The sequence below is a fragment of the Eubalaena glacialis genome, chromosome 9, assembly GCF_028564815.1.
Source record: "Eubalaena glacialis isolate mEubGla1 chromosome 9, mEubGla1.1.hap2.+ XY, whole genome shotgun sequence".
Lineage (NCBI taxonomy): Eukaryota > Metazoa > Chordata > Mammalia > Artiodactyla > Balaenidae > Eubalaena > Eubalaena glacialis.
Window position 1 is genome coordinate 4,923,668 of NC_083724.1, and position 19,449 is coordinate 4,943,116.

The 19,449-nt window shown below is 53.0% G+C and overlaps 1 protein-coding gene across 1 annotated transcript in view; it reads right to left on the reverse strand.

The window, feature by feature from the left end:
- Nucleotides 1-9,547: 9,547 nt before the first annotated feature.
- CFAP77 (cilia and flagella associated protein 77) overlaps nucleotides 9,548-19,449 on the reverse strand; it is a 141,434-nt gene continuing 131,532 nt past the window's right edge. The window contains exon 6 of the mRNA XM_061200902.1: nucleotides 9,548-9,835. Coding sequence (XP_061056885.1) covers nucleotides 9,713-9,835 — 123 coding nt within the window. The 3' untranslated portion in view covers nucleotides 9,548-9,712. The remainder of the gene's footprint in view (nucleotides 9,836-19,449) is intronic.

The following is a 19,449-nucleotide window of genomic DNA, read 5'->3' on the forward strand; positions in this document are numbered from 1 at the left end:
CCCTGCCCCTAGCTGCGGGCTGGCATGGGGAAGGCGGGCAGGGAGCCTGCGGGCACCTTGGATGGAGTTCAGCCTTAGGGGAGCCCGGGAGCTCTGGGCCAACCTCCTCTGCGCATTAGATCCAAAAGGGCTCAGCGCGTCTTCTGCAGCATCGCGCCGAGCCGCCGAGCCGAGGGGGGTGGTGGGAGTGTCAGGGAGAAATGGGAGGGAGGGTGCGCCAAGTTGGGGAGAGCAAAGGGGGAGACGGACGGCCTGAGCTCCCCTTTGGCACAGAAGAGATACGAGGACGTTGGAATCTAAATAAAGAAGGGCTTTTGAAAAATCCAAACTGCGCGCTTCCTCCAGGCGACCGGTGGCCGAGGGCAGCGGGGTCAGCACCGCGGATAGCAGCGGGCCCGAGCCGCGCTACCAGCCGGGGGAACGGAGCGCACCTGGCGGCGTCAGCACCGCGGATAGCGGCGACGGCGGCCCTCGGCGCATGACGCTCCCCACCTGGCCGGGGAGGTCCTCTCTCCGCGCTCCCACCGCTCCTGGGGCCCGTCAGCACCGTGGACAGCACCTCCCGGCTCAGCTGTTGCAGCTCGCAGCCCGTCCTCCGCGCGCGCCTTCGCCTCCCCCCCTTCCTTTAAAAAATGAACTTGTGTCACTTTTACTTTGGGGCTAGGGTTTTTTTTTTTTTTTTCGTTTCTTTTTTTTCGTTGTTTTTTTTTTTTTTTTTAAAGGGGACTCGCCCACGTGTCCCCGGAGTGATGACGCTGATTGGCTCCGGCCGATTTTGGGGGTGATGTCACGGCTCCGCAAGCCGCTGCCCGATTCCTTTCGGTTTGATTAAAAGAGACACTGAATTAATTACAGCACGGACCCAACTGTTTACCGGCTATTTCCACACGGTTTGCTTTCATTAGGTCGGTGATGTGGCTCCTAATGAGGGTGATTAGCTCAAGGGGGGTACAGGCTGGCGGGGAGGGGTCCAGAGCCCGGCTGCCGCTGCCGTTGGGTTGGAATGTGAGGTTTCTTAAGTTTCCCCCTACACTTTCCCACAGTTATTCAAATCATTCGTCCGCCAGGCTGTCAAAGATCCCTTTTCTACCTCCACCCACCCCTCCACCCCGCCGTTTTCTCTTCCTTCAGCAACAGAAAGGGACTAGATCCAGCAGAAAAAGAACTCTGTGTGTGGAGAAGATATTTTAATTTGTTATGTTGTTTTAGGGTGTTTCCGTCGGGGTTTACATGTTTTCCGTGCAGGAAAATTTGCAGCCCTCTCTCTGACCTCTTTGGACCCCGCGGGCCTGGTAGGGGTGGGGAAAGCTCGGTGTCTGCACCTAGAAGGAGCCAGAACGAGGGCTTCACTGTGGGGCGAGGGTGGAAAACGTGGGCATGTCGTGTCTGGGACGTTAGGGGGACCCTGAGAAATCCCCGTGGCCCGAGAGAGACAGCGCAACGGACCCCAGCCCAGCCGATAGCCTCTCCTGTGGCGCGTGTCCCGGGATCGGGTGTTTTTGTACCTCTGAACAGGAACACGCGAGAGCTTCTGAGCGCGAGTGTAGACATCTGCAAACGGCTTTTCATTTCGCACGGAGCCGGAGCTCGCCCGAGGATTTATTTTCAAAGCAGCGCTGGAAACACGGTCTTTTCACTGTGAATAACTCTCCCCGCACCCTCCCCGACTCCTCCACGACGCTCTAGTTCTGTGCCTTTCAGGGTTCGGCCTCCGGTGCCGGGGCACAGGGCGGCAGGCAGGTCTGAAGCGCGTCCGGGGCCTGGATCCTCTCGACACTACCCCAGGGATGGCGACCCGGGTCTGCGGTCAAAGGGCGGAGGGAGCCGAGCCCGCGCACCTGCAGCCGGGCCCCGTGGGCCCAAGGCGCCCTTCGCTCGCCCAGAGCCCGGAGCCCAGGCCTTTCCAGGCGGCCCGCGCGCTCCGGGCCCCCTCCCCACGGGCCCCCAGAAAATACCCCGGCCCCGTGTCGGGCTCAGCTCTGCGATCTCAGCGGAACAGTGAGGCGCCCGAACCCCCCAAGCCCGAGCCCCGGCCCGGGGAAGCCCCGCACAGCCGGGCGGAGCACAAACTTCTCCCTCGGGCGAGGTCGGCGGTGGCCTCCGGCCCGGCTCCCCGCCCGCTCCCCCTGAGCCTGCCGGCAGATTGGAAGCGGCCTCGCCGGGCTGGGGCCGAGGACGGGCGGCTCCCCGGGGACGGCGGGCCCGGCTCGGCTGCAAGCTGTCGGGGAGGCGGGAGGGCGGGCGCCGAGGGGCCCCCGTCCTGGCCCGGCGGCCGCGTCAGTGGGCGCCTCCCGTGGCGGGGCCGAGCCGGCCGGTCCGTTCCTTTTCGTTTGGTTGATGGGGAGGGCAGCATAAATCACGAGGACCCTGGGCTGCCCTCGCCCTTCCCGGCCGGCCCTCAACTTGGGCCTCGTTTCTGCTCTGGGCGCCTCTGGAGACTCCTCTCCCCTCTCCACTCTCTCCCCGCCCACTCCGCTCCCGACCTGCGCCCGCATCTCAGGAAGAACCTCAGCTCCCCCAGACCCCAAGGTCCCAACTTGGGTCAACGGGCCTGTCATCCTGGGCCTCTTAGAGATCCTGACGCCCCGGGGCCAGGATCCGCGGAATCGGCTAAGCCGCGAGCAAGTCTGGTCCTGCTCTGCCCGCCGGCGGTCCGAGCCGCCCCTGCCCTGGGCGGACTTGCATCTGTCGAAGCACGGACTTTTTCTGGCCTCGGGGGTCTTAGGCGGGGGTTTGGATCCCGGGCCCAGCGAAAACAAGGCCTCTGGCGGCGCAGGGCACTGCTCGGGTATCAGAGCTGGAGCGGGGTGCGGCATGCGGACGAGTAAGGGCTGGGGAGGGAACCTTCTACGGTGGAAAAAAAAAAAAAGCCAAGAACCCCAACCTCCTGTAGCCCTAGGCGGCTTCTCGGCGCTTCTTAGAGCCCGAGAATATTTAACAGGTTGTTAGTATACTATCATTAGTATTGAATTATCATAGTCTACTGTGAGATAAAACATGCGGTGCCATTTATTGCGTTTGGAATTTGGACCCAGCCCTCTCTCGCTAACATTGTTTTATTCCTGTTTGGGGGTTTCCAGTTCCACTATTGTTCCTCCATCACAGGGGTGGTTCTTGCACCTCAGCGTGTCCACAGCCTGAGAGGTCTGTGTGTACTCACCTGGGCTCTTGTTTAGCTGGGAGGATGCCCAGGAATTGGCCTTTTACTAAGTGTCCAGGGATCCTGGGTGGGTGATCCACCCCTCCCTTTGAGAAAGGAGTCTGGTGGGTCCTGGAGGGGTAGAGTTTCAACAAAGCAGGGTGTGAACCACGGCAAGTTACTTAACCTCTGAGAACTCCATTGACACGGCAGGAGACAGACCTCTCTCCTCCTCTGTCCCCGCTGAGCCCCAGCCCTCTACCTTAGCGGTCTTGCCCACCCCCCTCCACCCAGGAAGAGAAGAGGCTTGGAGGACTCAGGGGAGGGAAAGGGAATGAGTGAGATGAGGTCCCGCCCAGGGCCAGGCTCCCAGGACACCAGCACCCAGACCCCTGTTCTGGGCTCCAACACCTCCCCCCAAGCCTCCCACTTCTCTTGGGTTCTCTAGCTTCCAGTGCCAGCCCCTGCCCATCCAGTCCTTTGAAATTGCTTTCCTTTAAACCTTCAGTCTCTCAATGAACCCAGAGCCCTAGAAGGGCTCAAACCAAGCATTCACAGAGCGACAGCAACGAAGGAGGAACCTTTGCTCTTCTCCAGGGCGGGGAAGCGGCTGCCCGAACTGGCCCTCAGAAGGCCTGGGCTCTGGCCCTGCTTCCACGCTGGGCAGCTCATCTCTCTTGCCTGGGCCTCAGCTTTCCCTTTGGTCCAAAGACATTAACATCAGAGGTTTGTCGTGAGAGGCAAGGATAGGAGAGGCCCATGCCGGCTATGATGTGGCCTGCCTATAGAATCCACGTCCTTCCCGCTCCACCTGCGGCTCTTGGCTTGGGTTTGACTTTGGATCAGTGCCTGGGCCAGTGGCTGAGCCATGGTTCTTAGCAACTTTCTTACCCCACTGCCCTGAGCGTGGAAAACGCCTTATTCTGGCCGGTTTTGCTCATTGGCTTAGCAGACAGAGCCACATGAGGAGATGTGCTCAAAGCTTTTCAAGAATGGTCCTGAGGTCTTCTTCTCTGCTCCTGAAGGATTGTAGCTTGAATGCTGTCATCACAGTTCTGAGTAGCTGGGGCCAGGGGCAGTATAACGCCGGTGGAGTGGGATGGCTGAGGATATGGACTCCAGAATCTGTTAGTCTTGAAGTCGACTCCTGGCTCTAGAATCCAGGGCTGGGGCTAAGGTGAGGCAAGTAAGGTGAGTCATACAAGTCCCTATTGAACCTGTTGCTGTTTTGTCCATCAGGGATTTTTCAATTTTGATTTTAAAATATTACATTAAAATATTGTTTGTCTTGGTTACGGAGTTCGGGGGAAAGTCAAAAGGTTTGTACCTTAGGCCAGGGCCTTGTCTGCCTCACCATAGTCCCAGCCCTGCTCTGTGACCTTGAGCAGACGCTGTCTGGGCCATGTGTTCTTCAGCTGTAAGATGGGGGTGATGTCGCCTGCTTCACATGGTCGTTGGGAGGACTCTGCCCTTGGCTGGGGTCCTGGAGAATACCAAGTATGCATTTCAAATCACGACTACGGAGAACAATAGCCAGAGCTTTTCCTCTGGCAGGTTAGGGTCCCCACTGGAGAAGTCAGGCCCCCCGCCCTGTGCTTTGCTCTGGGCCTTCCTACAAAACCGGTTTGTGACATGGAGGGGACAAGGGATTTGGCTGATGTGGGCCAAGCTTGGGTGCTAATGCAAACAGATGGGCCAGACAAGGATTTGGACAATTTGTGGGTTTCAAGGTCATGCTGTTCTCAGTCATTTTTGTTGGTTTAGCTCAAAACCCCACGGAGCTCCTGAAACCAGAAAGAGAAGATATTCTTTCTTTTCCTCTATTCTTCCCTCCCTCCCTCCCTCCCTTTCTTCCTTCCTTCCTCCCCTGTAAACACGAAGTCTGTCCTGCACAGTGTGCCCCGTGCTAGATGCTGGCGATGTCACGGGGGATATGACAGGATGGACCTGCATGCATGGATCTCACAGAGTGCAGCAGTGTCCATCAACCTAAATTCCCCTTCAGAGATTATTTCCCATTTGTGAATTCAAGTTTATATTTGCCTTCATTCAGTTCTAGGAGCCTGTATAAAAAGCCAACCTAGTTTTTTGTTTTTTGTTTTTTTCTTTTAATGATGATTTCAAGCATCAAAGCGTTTCCCAAGTAAAAAGAAATGCAGCAGAAAGACTGTTTTGGTCAAGAAGGATAAATGCAAGAGAATGTTTTTGATTGGAAACACAGACCTGTGTGACTGTCATGCAGGCCCACGTTGGCGCCTGAGCTTCTGGTCTGCTTGCTGTCATGCATGTGTGCTTGCTCTAGACCCCCAAATCTGTGATTCGAAAACCATTGCTAGTTGGGGAGCTTGGATGAGTGAGCCAAAAAGCCAAGCCATCTCTAACTGGATCCAGGGACCTCCCAGGACTGGATTTGGATTTGTGGCCTGTGAGCAGTGCTTTCTCTTCTGTCTTCTAGAAGCCCCCTGCCAGGCAGAGATCAGACATCAATCGCCATTGGCTCATTGCTACCATCCCTGATAAAAACCCTGCATGATGTCAGACTCCAGAACCCCCTCTCCTTTCTTCGGGCTGAGAAAATTGTTAGTTATCTGGTTATATCAGAGTGGGAGTGTGTGGCAATGAGAGAACCAATGAGGTTTGGGCTCTAGTTTAAAAATCTGGAAATTGGGAGTTCCCTGGTTGTTTAGTGATTAGGAGTCGGTGCTTTCACCGCCGTGGCCCGGCTTCAATCTCTGGCCGGGGAACTAAGATCCCGGCTTGTGGCCAAAAAACAAAGAAAGAAAAGAAAAAAGAGACTGGAAATAGACTGAAGTCAGTGGGTATTCAGCATGAAAAGAAAGCTGGACCTACCAGCCAAGAGGTCTGCTCTAGTCCTAGTTTGGCTACTAAGTAACTGCATCCCTCTGTCTTCTCTGGAAGGACTAGACGTGTCTTCAAGCCCCTCCCAGCTTCGTGAGTCCTGTTTCCAAAGGCTCCGTCTCAACACCCCAGGCCCGCACTTGCTCCCCATTCCTGCCAAGTGCGCAGCAACACGGGCACTGCCTTCCTCCACCTCCAAGGGAACTTCTGAGCATTTCAAGCTGACCGGCTGAGGGTCCAGACCAGCTGCCTCCTTGTGGTTCGTGAGGACGGTACACATGGGCCTCTCTATTTGATTAAATCTCTGGTGGGGTTTGGCCAAGAAACCCGACCAGGAGGTAGAATGTTCCCAAATGCCAACCAGCAGGGAAATGAACAAAAACAGGGGCTCAAGGCCGTATCTCTGGCGACAGCCATGCTCACGTGGCATTTGTCGGCACGTGATTAGGACGACTTGGGATGGAAAGCTAAGCCCCCCCCCCATTTCCTCCCATCTTTAATTGAGGAGTGGTTTGGAGGGACAGGCTCTGGAATGCATAGTGGACCAGTCACTGGCCTGGGGCCGGCTTATTGAGTGAACTCAGGCCTCCTTTGACATCTCTTTTCCATCTGTGAAGTGGGGACGATGGTGGTGGAGGGAGGTTAGCAGATGGTCCCTAAGGCCCCTGCAGGCTGGAACCTTTGGGGACTCTACCCTGGGTCAGGAAGGATAGTCAGGGACTCCAGCTGTGCCGGGAGACCCCCCAGGCAGGGTCAGCGTGAGCCAGGACAGGCGTTTGGCCGATGTGACAGGATACCCGAGAAGGCGGAATCAGACCAGAATCGGACCTGGGGCTTTGTGGAGGCACAAATAATTAATGAGGAGGGAAGGACCCAGCTGGGGGAGGGAAGGAGGAACGGAGGGAAGGGCCAGGCACCTCCTTGGCCTCATACTCAGACTTGCCAGAGGGTGGCGCTGTAGGACAAGGAGCTGAGGAAATCTGCGCGAGCCACCCCAGCGTGGCCCGGGAGTGCACAGAGGCTGGGGAGACTCCGGGAGAGGATGGAGGTGTGTTCCCAGGGCATCTGTCACAGCCCCCTCGAGTCCCACAGCACGCGGTCTGCCTGCTTCTGAGGCAAGAAGTAATTGGAGAGACAAAATAGATTTCCCGGAGCTTTTTCTGGCCAAGTCCGTATTCTCCCCTTTGGCCCAATCCTTGGAAAAGCAGGCCTGGAGGGACCACTGAGCAGTGGGGCATCTTGCTCATTGCCATAGCAGAATCGCTCACTCTTCTGTGGATAGAGCCTAACTTCAGGTCCTTCAGGAAATTCTGTGTCCTGATGTGTAACCCCCCGCCCTTTCCACTGGGGATTTCAGAACAAAAGAGTGGGTTCAATTCCAAATATCTTGACCTTCTTGATGCATCTGGACACAAAGGCTTTGAGCATCCTGCCCTCTGCCCTTGATCCCTCACAGAGTTCCGGTTGTCCCTTTGCAGTGTGCTTTATTAATAAGAAGAAAATAATAATTCGCATTCATCTATTGCTTGAAAGTGCCAGATCCTGTGCTAATCACATTATACACATTCTTGAATGTAATCATTATCTAATTTCACTTGATGAAAACTCCTGTGGTGTGTCAGGGTCCTGTCTCACAGATGAGGCAAAGAGTGGTTAGGACACTTTCTCGGGGTCACACAGAAATTACTTAGTGGAGCTGGGTTTCATGCCCTTGCATGGCTGCCTGCTCAGTGGCCAGGTCCCTCAGGCTCGGCCCTGCTCCCTCACCGGGGTCGCTCCCCCCGGGGGTCAGAAGGCTGCAGGGTGGCTTTAGCAAAGACCAGTAGGGATGCTTGTCTGGTTCGTGGGGTGGGAGGGGAATTCTAGGCCCTTAGGATGGGGTGAGGTCTGTCAAGGCCCCCCACTGAACCAGATTCCTGAGGGGGTTGGTAGTGTGTGTGGCATTTTTATGGAATTAGCTTCTAAGGAGCTGCAGTGAGTGTGTGTGTTGGGAGTGGGGAGGCTGCTCAAGAAACTCACTCAGATCTGTAGTCACCAGACTCGGTGTGTCTCCCGGCCTAGGCTGATGGATGGTCCCCGCCAGGCACTCAGGAGCCACAGCAGATGTTCAGGCAGCAGGTCATTCCACAGGCCCTTAGGTCTGGGCCCTGGGCCCTTAGACCCCTGATCCCATGCCACTTCCCTTCTAGAAGAGGAGACAGGCAATAAACAAGGGCTCATTGCTTTGCCGAGAATAAAACAGGCTGGTGTGGGTTTACCTGAGGGTTACTCCAGGGAAGGCCCCTTGAGTGGGGGACTTGTTCATATCTTTTTCTTTTTTGGTCCACACTGCACGGCTTGCGGGGTCTCAGTTCCCCGACCAGGGATTGAACCCAGGCCATGGCAGTGAAAGCCTGGAATCCTAACCATAGGCCACCAGGGAACTCCCTGAGTGGGGGACTTGGCTTTTGAGCTAAGATCTAAATGACAAGAAGGGGTGGGCTGGTGACAAGCTGTGGAGAAGGGATTGTGGGTAGAAGCAGGAAGGTGGTTCAGGAACCTACTGCAATTCTCCAGAGAGATGATGGGGGCTCGGAGAGACGGGATGAATCAGGGTGTTTTTGGAAGTAACATCGAAGGGCTTGTTGATGGATTGGATGAGAGCGTGAAGAAAACAGAGTCGTGAAGCTTTTCGTCTTCAGCATCTGGGTGATCTCAAGTATGAGATGGGAAAAATGGAGGGAGAAGCGAGTCTGGCGGAAAAAAATCCAGAGTTCTGTCTTGGCTGTGCTGGTTTGAGATGAATGCCAGATGCTTGAGTGGAGACATCCGGGGAGCAGCTGGCTACGTGAGTGTGGCATTCTCGGGAGAGATCCAGGTTGAAGGTCAGCGATGGGCTTTGCACAGGTGCTGTCGAGAGGTCTTGGAGGTCATCTCCCTTAAAGAGTCTGAGGTTTGTTCTCACCCTGCTCATAGGTTTACTCGCTTTCAAATAAAGGCACAGGAGGAGGATGACAAATAGCACTTTTAATTTAAAATAGATCAGTATCTAATTTGTGGGGAGAAGCCAACGGACCTGCAGAAAGATTGAGGTGCAAAGTGCCCCAGCCTGGGTGCTTTCAGCCCCGGAAGTCTCTCTCTTTCGGGAGGGGGAGGGGTGACCTTCCAAGGTCAGTGCCAGTGGAGGAGCCCATCTGGGCCCAGCACTGAGGAGGTGAGGGCCGCTCTGAGTAAGGAACGTGGACTCTTCCTGCCCTCACAGGTCCCAGAGAGATGGTACTGCCATGGAGAGATATCAGGAATCCCAAAAGAAGCAATTAAAACTCATGTTTGGAATATAAAATGAGGGCTTTCAAAGCATGGTACTGTCACACTTTCTGCAGCAAATACATGGGTTGTTCTTAACACTTGAGGGCAGAGCCTCAGAATCGCTCCTTAGTCTGGAGTCTAAAATCTGCCTTGGATTTTGGGTTTCTCTTACCAGGTGAGGGCTTGAGAAGAGAGGGTGGGGGGCCTGCAGGAGGAGGGCGGTCCCTAAGTGGAGGGTCACTGGGGCTAAGGGAAGCGAGTGTAGCTAACTCTAAAGAGGGGCTCTTACCAAAAACGATCAAACTAAGACCTGAATCTGAGGTCCTGGCCAAGCCAGAACCTGCAGAACAACGGGGGACTGTCTTATGTTAGTTGGGGCAAGAAAGGTGAGTCCTTCAGAGAATTTTCTACTGTGTCAAGAAGGCTTTAGGGGTGGGTGTAGTTGCCCATCCGCAGGGTTCCCTGGCGCACAGCACACTCTTCCCGGTGGGCTTTGAAGGCTCTCTGGCGATGGGCCTCGGTGGGGAAGGTATCGAGATGGGGGCCCACCTGTGGACAGAGGGAGAGCGGGTCAGTGGGCATGAGTGCTCGGGGGCTCGGCCTGGGGGCTCCCCTTCCTTCCCTGGCCCGCCCCCTACTTCTATCTTAGAGTAATAATAAAAATCGCTGTCAGAGGGAAAGAAGTGAAGGCAACGTGCTGTCCTGGTGCTGCGGGGTAAAGTGAGGGGTGATATGGGACAGGGGTGCGAGAGCAGGGCTGCCCGGTGCCCTTGTTTTTCCTTTTGTCCAGCTCGTTGCCGGGACGACGTGTACATGATAAATATCACCTACCGAGGACCGGGGTCACCGTACGGTGGGACCTCACAGCCAGCGTCATCCTTCACATGCTGATTCTCCACCATTAAAACCCCAAACAAGCCGCCCTCTCCAAGGGGGGCTTCCTGGCACGGTTGGCACTCCGTCACCGCAGGACCATCTGAGGCCACCCCGCACTCCAGGGGCCAACACTCAGTTGCGCCAGAACCGGAGCCAGATCCAAGGAGTGGGGGGCCCCTGTCGTTAAAATTTTATGCAATCAGTATTTTGGCCTGCGCTTGCCTCTCAAGAAATGGTGGTGAGTGGAAACCTCTCCTGTCTCCTGGGTGTGTTACACCACCTCCAAATGCCAGAGAATGCCCGTAAAATGGCATTTCTCTTTTAGGATAACTAAGGGAGGCACGGGGTAGAAAGAGTTCAGGCTTGCTTGTTTATTTATGCATCCGTTCATTCATTCATTCATTCATTCACTCACTCGTTCAGGCCACACATATTAACTGAGCACAGCTCTGTGCCAGGCACTGGGGTACCGCAATGAATGAGAGGGACTCACTCTTCCCGGGTTGGGGGGGGGAGCGGACGTGGGCGATGGTTACGCAGCTGTTTCATGAGAATCGGTGCAGTGATGGGGGCGTCAGTGAGCACAGGTAGGTGGGTTTAAGCCTCCCCGGAGTCAGGGGCCTCTCTGGGGAACAAGGGGAGGCTCGTAGGATGAGCAGGGCTTTCCCAGGCTAAGGGGGCCACATGCGTGCTGGCCTTGGGGCGCCCCGCAGCTCAAGTCCACAAGGCGACATGGTGGCCCAGATGAGGGTCGGCGGGAGCAGCCGAAGGCTCTGCCGTGACTTCAGGGTAAGGCAGGACCCACGGCCAGGATGGCCACAGGCTCTGGCGAAGGACCAGGCCGGGGGTGCCCTCACCACCACGGGCGACGGGGTTAGCCGAGACCATAGAGCTGCAGGCAGCCTTCCCTTGACGAAAGGTGGGAGAAAAGAAAAACTGGGAGAGGATAAGGTATTAAAAGGAAGTAGAGGGAAGGCCAGGAGGAACTTGTAGGGAACGTCTCTGTGCTCTGCGTCCCACACTCTGGCCCCCATGGGGGGAGCACAGGGGCCTGGGGGGAAGTCATGACCCTTAACCAGAGCTCGTGGCCCAAAGCAGTTTCCTGACAGCAGAAAACGCAGATGCAGAGCTGACGTGGCCTCCTGGTTCCCTGGATCCTGCATCTGCTGCCTCCCTCCGGACCCCGTCAGACACCCCCAGTCCAAGGTCTGGGCCATGGCTTAGGGTCAGTGAGACCCAAACCTCAGGTCCAGGGGGCCACGCTTGCCGTCAGGGGAGAGCAGGCGCGTCAGGTCACAGGAGGGCACAACAGGATCCAACTTGACCATGTTCGTTTTACAGGTGAGGAAACTGAGGCCCGGAGCAGAGTTTGGTCCAGGGTTGGCCCCAGAGGGAATCAGTGGCAGAGAAAATCTGCTTTAGCACCCACCCCCCACTCACTAACCCCTGGGCACTAAGTTCTAGATTCCTTCTAGAATATTCTGCCTTGGCTGCCACTCATGCCGTGTCAGGGGAGTGGGGGGACTCCCTGCACCTCACTCATGGGGTGAAAAGGGGGTTGGGGGCTGCAAATGCTTATTAGAAACCCATGAAAAAATCAAATGGTGATAAGTAGATTGGGTTAATTATTCCGGGACATAAAACTGCATCCTTCACTCTCTGGGGGGTGTGGAGACTCTGGAGACCCTGCAGAAAGCCATGACCCTCTCCTCTGGGAAAATAAGTACCCACAAGTCCTAATGTACAAACAGCGCAGGAGATTCATGGACCCTTTGCAGGTGTGGTGGCATTTCTGGGAGCCATCCCAGCTCCGGCCTCAGGTTTCCGGTTTCTGGGATATACGTCAGGATCGTCCGGGGCTCTTGTCACCCGGGCAGGGCCTGAGCCCAATCCCAAAGCTCGGACTGCACCTGGGCAGGTCCTTCCGACAGTCACCGAAGCCCCACCCAGACCCAGGCTCAATGCCTGGTGTCAGCTCATTTCCATCAATCACACCACGATCTTGTTCTCAGCTCAATCTCCAGTTTCAGAAAAATTGCCAAGTGGCCTCACAGAAGTTATTGAGAAGAAAGAAGTTCCAATACACTGTGCAGGAGGAAAGTAGCCATAAACAAAAGGCCTTTTCCAAGGTACATCTTGTATCCCCTCCAGCAAGGGATGGGAATTTTTACACAGTGACATGATTTTCCTGACACCTGTGCTTCCCAGAAGGCAGCTAGAGATGCTCAGTAAGGCCTCCTGGATACCCCGGCTGATTTGGATGCCCAGCCGCCTGGGCCTCTTAGACCTCTATGGTCATCTGTAGCATTCAGAGTGGCAATAGTTCTGTCCCTACGGCCCGGTCACCAGTCGTTCTTAACAGGGAAACACAGCTCTGCAAGTCCACCTCTCTGCAACTCTACACGTCCCTCTGTGGCTCTTGTAAAGGGTTGAATGGTGACCTCCCCCCAAAAGATACATCCACATTCTAACCCCGGAACCTGTGAATGTGACCTTATTTGTAAAAAGGGTCTCTGTAGATGTAATTAAGGATCTTGTGATGAGAATATCCCGAATATTCAGGTGGGCTCTAAATCCAATGACAAGCATCCTTGTAAGAGACAGAAGACACAGACAGAGGAGAAGCCCACGTGAAGACAGAGCCGTAGATTGGAGTGATGCAGCCAGAGCTTAGGAACGCCAGGAGCCACCAGTAGCTGGAAAAGGCAAGAAAGCCTTCTCCCCTAGAACCTTCAGTGGCAGTGTGACCCTGCTGACATCTTGATTTTGGAGTTCTGGCCTCCAGAACTGTTGGAGAATAAATTTCTATTCTTTAAACCATTATGTGTTTGGTAGTTTGTTATGGCAGCCTCGGGAAACAAATGCAGCCCTCAAGCCATTCCCTGAGTAGTTCAGCATGCAGGAATGCTGGGTGGTGTTGATGTTGGGTGGTATTGATGGTGGATGGTGCTGATGGTGGGTGGTGCTGATGGTGGGTGATGCTGATGGTGGGTGGTGGGTGGTGTTGATTTGGTGCTGATGGTGGGTGATGCTGATGGTGGGTGGTGCTGATGGTATTGATTTGGTGCTGATGGTGGGTGATGCTGATGGTGGGTGGTGCTGATGGCAGCAGGCTCAGAACTCACTCTCATCTCCTGAGTAGGTGGAGGATCCAGGCCGTAGGGCCTGCTCAGCTTAGAGGTAATCAGGTTAAAACCAGCACACAAATAAAAGAGAACCCTAGTAAATACTTTCTTTTTTGCAATCTCCTTTTACTTAAAAACTTTGTCAAGGAAGAAATATTCATTCATCCATCCATCTAAAAAAGTATTTATTAAGCACCTATGTGCCAGGGATGGCGAAGCGCCACACCCTTTGTACTTTGGCATTCCCAGTTCCATTTCCCCCTGGTTTTCCAAAGGGGTGTTTTGGGCATAGGAGGTTCACCCCAGTGGCTGACCACACACATCCTGACACCTACTATGTTCTCAGCAGCACTGGGCTGACGTGGGGGAGGCCGGAGTGTCGTATGTGGTCTCCGATGTCGATGGACCCCCATTCCTGCTGGACTCTTGGAGTTAAGTCATCCCTGGGGTGGATCCAGGGGAGCTTAGGTGAGTGTCCAGCCCCAGAGCCCTAAGAGGTGGGGTCTGCACCTGCCCTGTTCCCTGAGGACGCCCAGTGCCTGACATGGGGCCTGGCATTCAGGAAGTGTTGAAACAAAGTTGGAAGAGTGAACAAATGAGTGAATGAATGAACGAGAGAGTGAAGGAAGGAAGAGGGCAGAATTCACCTGGCCTCGGGTGGTCAAGGAAGGCTTCTCAGGCCAGGTGGGCCTGGAAGGATTGGGATGAGGGAGGTGGAAGGGAGGTACGGCAGGGGAAATGGTGTCAGCAGAAGGAGAAGAGGGGTCGCGTGTGAGTCTGGAGGTGAAAACCGAAGGAGATGCTTAGTTGCTGGGGCTGGTCGACTCTCCCGAGAGCTAACTCAAGCAAAAGCTTACCCCCTGCCCTCATGAGATTGTTCTTTAGAAAGAGAAGGGAAAGAGGGCCTATTCTGTACCCATGAAATCCCCAGAGCCCCAAGCAGAACATGGGAGTCCACGGAGAGGGGCGTTCCAGCTTTCAGAACGCCAAGATGCAGGCGCCCCTCTGCAGGATTTGTCCCGGAGGCTGGTGGCTGGGACCCTCAGGCTGTTACAGTAACAGACCTGCTGTTCGTCAGGTACAGTGCACTTATTTCACACAAGCCTCAGAGTATCCAGACGTTGTCTCCATTTTACAGATGGGGAAACAGGGGCCCCAAAAGGTTAAGTCACTTGCCCCAGGTCTCAGAGACCCAGAGCCGTGGGATTCCTGGCCCCAGATCTTTACCAATAATCTCCACTCTCTTAATAAATGCCCAGGAAATGAGACAAGTGAAAGGCACTGCTGGCAACGGTGTGGCTCCCATCCTGCATGCACGCACGCACGCACGAACGCACGCACGCCCTCTCCTCCTAAAATAGCGGCTCAGCCAGAGATGAGGGTCCTAATGACAAGTCAGGCCTCAAGCGCTTGTGGTCACGACCCTGTGGACCCCCGGAGTCAAAGGATGAAGAGGTGTGGAGCAAGAATTCCTTCTGAGATGCTTCTAAATTAAGCCATCTGCAGTCTGTCTCCGCCTGGAGCTAAGAAATTGTAACGGCTTTGGCAGGAGACAGCTCTGCTGAATGGAGCCGAGTCGCTCTTAGGTCAATGCAGGTAAATAAGAGGCGAGCGCCACTGGCCCACCAGCAGCCCTGGGAGCAGGACGGGCGGGTTGGCGAAGGTGCTGGTCCTATTTGAAGGGGGAGCATCTCAATACATCGCCCAAATAAGTGCAGACCGGGTGCCCGCACTGCACAGTACACCCTGGGGATACGCTGGTGAATAAGGCAGACCCACATGGATCCTGCAAGACGGCCTGGGAGGTGGCCGCTAAACACACTAGACGTGTAATTGTTTAATGGCGATTTAATAGGACTGTGGACTGGGGAATTCTATCTCCACCTGGGAGGCAGGAAGTTCTTTCTAGAGAGGAATAGAGAGCTATCCAGGGGAAGAGGAAGGCAAAAATGTCCTAGATGGGAGGTAACAGCCCAAACTCTGAGCAAGTTTGGGCAAATGGGAGGGAGTGAAAGCCAATCAGTGTGACTGAAGGACAGAGATGAGGAAAGGGAGGAGGTGGGCAACTGGCAGATCTTAAAAAAGATTTGCATTCAACACCGGTCCTAGGATCGTAATCCCCTCCCTGGATAACACCCTTTGCCTCTCTGCAACCAGACTGGAATAAAAGATTCCCAGAAACCTGGGGTTGGAAGAGACCTCGGAGATCACTGAATCCAACTCTCCCATGATACAGATGGAAAACCCGAGACCCAAAGGTGGGAAGCGATTCTCCCAGGGTCTCTGTGGTCCTGGGCAGAGCTGACACTAGCAGCCACTTCCATCGCCTTTTCCTGAGGTCCATGCCCTGCCCACTGTGGGCCCCACTCCGTCCCCGGGGATCTAGATTCCTGGATCCCATTTCCCAATTCATTTGAAAGCATCTGTGCTTTTCTGATCTACTTAAAACGAGCCAACTTTTCGTCTGATTGATACCCTTAATTGTGCCTTTGACATTTCATTAATTTTGCTCTTGGCTTCATGGTTTCCTTCTTTGAAGTTTCTCTGTTGTTCTTTTTCTAGCATCTAGAGTTGTCTGCTTAGCTATAATTACCTTTTAATCTTTCTTTTTTTTTCCTAGTATTAACATTTATACAACATAGCATTGGCAACTGTGTTTCCCTCTACATTTTCTTTTATCTCATCTCACAAGTTTTGAGTTACCTTTATTTTTGTTCGGTTCTCTTTTCATCTAATCTCTATCAAATTTCTGTTTGGATTTCTTCTTTGGTCCTGAAGTTATTTATAAATATGGTTTTAAATTTCCAGGCAATTTTGTTAGTTACATTTGCGACCGATTTCTAATTTAATTTCTTTGGTGCCAAAGTGATCTGCGTGAATCAGACCTTTTGGTATTTGTTGAGTTTTTATGCTCGTTTGAAAAGTCTGATCCACTTTTGACAGAAAATTGCTACGTGGAATAACCTGGTGCCGTTATAGAGAAGGTGCCCATGTGATCTGGGTTAGGGGATAAGGTGTGACCATTGCCCTTTCATCTATGTGCTCATTATTTCACTTATTGAATACTTATTGAGTACCCACTGTGTGCCAGACTCTACACTAGGTACCATGATTCAGGGAGAATTTAGAAAGCCTCTACTGTCATAGAGCCAGGAAACTAGTAATAAAAATACGATCACACAACTAATTATTCGCTTATAGTTGTGCTAACTATTTTTTTTGGCTGCGTGGGATCTTAGTTCCCTGACCAGGGATTGAACCCGCACCCCCTGCAGTGGAAGCACTGAGTCATAACCACTAGACCGCCAGGGAAGTCCAGTTGTGCTAACTATTAAAAGAAGTACCAGATTCTGTAAGAGCTTATAATACAGAGAATTAAAAACTCAGACTTTGGGGCCAGAGGAAATAACATACAAGCAGAGACTTGAAGGATAAGGTGGGGATGAGGTGAGGGTGAAAGTGGTGCTGCAGTCCCACGGCGACAAAAATAAAAACAGGCAGAAGGGATGAACAGGGCAGGTCACGGAGGGGAAATCTGAAGGCCAGCAAACACGGGGAAAGGGGCTCAACCTAAAGTATGTCATCAGGGAACAAAGCAAGAAATACCATTTCTCGCCCATCAGATTGGTAATAATGGTCACAAGTCCGACAGTAGAAATGGGAACTTTCATACACTGCTAGAGACGGTGCTCATCGTTACAACCACTTGGAGAGGGATTTGGCTTCAGCTAGAAAGGCTGGAGCCTATGAACCCACAAGTACATGTTTAGGTACATACCCTGGAGAGACCTTCAAAAAGGTCCACCAAGCGATGTGTACAAGAATCCTCATTACAACATGATACAAAATCCTGGAAACAACCGCCTGCCCATCAGTGGGGACCGGATATACCGAAGGTGGTGAATTCACGCAGTGGAATAATCGGCATCAGTTAAAATGACTGCTCCAGAGAGGGCCTGTCCGACGAAAATGAAATAAAATGAAAAATTCAGTCGCTCTGTCCCGCAAACCACATTCCAGGGGCTCCATAAGCCCGTGTGCCCACGTGGGCTACTGCATTGAGCAGGGCAGCTGCAGAGCACATCCATCATCACAGAAAGTTCTGTTGAACTGGGCTGCTCCAGGTCCAGCTGAACCAAAAACACAACGTTGCATGGAAAAAAGTTTCATTTACAGATGGAACGTAAGTATGATGCCATTTACATGAAAAACGTAAAACCTACAAAACGATCCCCTGTGTTGTTCAAGCCTGTGCATGAATCTAGTTAAACGGAAAGAAATGGGAGGAAAGAACGTGCCCGGAAGTCATGCCTGGCATTGCCTCTGGGAGGGAGGGGGTGAGAACGGGGAAGCAGAGGGTGCTTCGGTTTTATCTGTAAGGGAGTATTGCCTTTTTGTCTTTTTAAGATGAAAACACAAGAGGTGATTTTCAAACTGCGTTTTGGAGAAGTGACACAGGGCCAGAGGTCTCTCCCTCCACACACCTGCAATTTAGAAACAGTTCCTCTGTTTGACGAGAGCTGTTTGTTGGAGATTTGTGTTTGATCCCATTTGAATCCGGAGTTTTGCTGCCAAAAGGAGTGTCACCACCAGTGGTGTGTGACTTTGGCTTGTGCCCCCACAGCGGGAGGAACCCACCCACCAGTCAGGTTCACAAACTGAGCAGCTTTCCCACGATCCTCCTGGCACATCCTCCTAAAAGGGGCAGCCGGGCCAGCTGCTCTCCAGGCCCCTCTCATGAGCCTCACAGTGGTCCCCCTACTGGACACCAAGTCCTCCAGGGCCAAGTCTGGGGGCCGAGAAGGCAAAAAGGTAGGATCTGAGCAAAAAATAGCCAGATTAAAAAAAAAAAAAACTCCCAAAGAGCTAAACAAACAAAAAAAATGACAGCTATAGAGATTTTAGTTTAGTTTTTTTTAAGTGACAACCGCTCAGGTGACTGGGAGAGATTTTGCTTTAAAAGATTGAGGGGCTGTCTCCTCTAATGAGAGGTACTTGAAAATTATGGATCAGTCCCAAGTCAGTAATTTCTGCCAAGCTCGGGCAGCTGGAGGTCAGAGGCCCCGTAGAACACAAATCCATGCAGGATGTCGGCGGGCACGGTGGGTCCTAGGCTCTGATGTAGCAGGTCTGTAGTGTAAGTAATTAACGAGGGTGGCAGTCTCTCCTGAGACATCTGGTCCCCTAAATTGTTATTCTGCTACCAGCTCTAATTTCTCTGTGGTCCAAAAATAAATGGAGCAAGGACACAGGGCCTGACCCGCCCTGCTGACTCATGCTGTGTTTTCAAAGAACATCCAAACCCGGGCTTAGAAAAACAAACATCCTGCCGGCCCACAAGGTCTAACGTGGGACCTCAGGGGACCGTGTCAGGTGAAGGGGGAGAGTGATGGCCCCCAGGTGAGGGCTGGGGGTACCACCCTCACTTGACAAGAGAGGAAACTGATTCTCAGAATGGTTAAGACACTGGCTCAAGGAGACCCAGCTACCAAGCGGCCAAGCCAGACCTGGGAACCAGGTTTCTCCTCCACTGACTGTGGAGTTCTTGAGGCTTACTGCGGCAGAAGAAAAGAGAGTCATGCATGTCTTTGAACATAAGAATCGTTTTGCTATTTCCAGAAGCCAAACAATATCTCTAGATCATTCCCAAGGATTAGCTAAGGCTAGTCAGCAGCAGTTGAGATCAAAATTGAACAATGAATCTGCTTGCCAGGTGCCGGTAGATAAATAATAGGGTAATGCCAAGGCAGGGTGTTTGAATTTTCCAAAAAACTCCAGGTTGGTGCCCACCTCTGCTTCTTCAGTGTCTAAGTTTAATAGGCTGCAGGTTAAGCGAGAGTCATAATAGCTCATTGGGGAGGCTGGGGACACACGAGACCCTCCCTCACCATCTGAGGCTATTTCTCGGTGCCCAATTATCACCCTGTTCAAGGCTCCAAAGACAGAATCTGGGCGATGAGTACTCGTCTGACTCCGGTGGGCTATTTTTTTTTCAAGTTTTTTTTTTAAACAGCTCTGCTGAGATAAAATTCATCCTTTTAAAGTGTATAAATCTTTGCTGTACATCTGAAACTAACAGAACATTGTAAATCAAGTATACTCCAATATAAAATAAAAATTAAGTTAAAATTTAAAACAAAGAAAAAGAAAAAATTTTTCTTC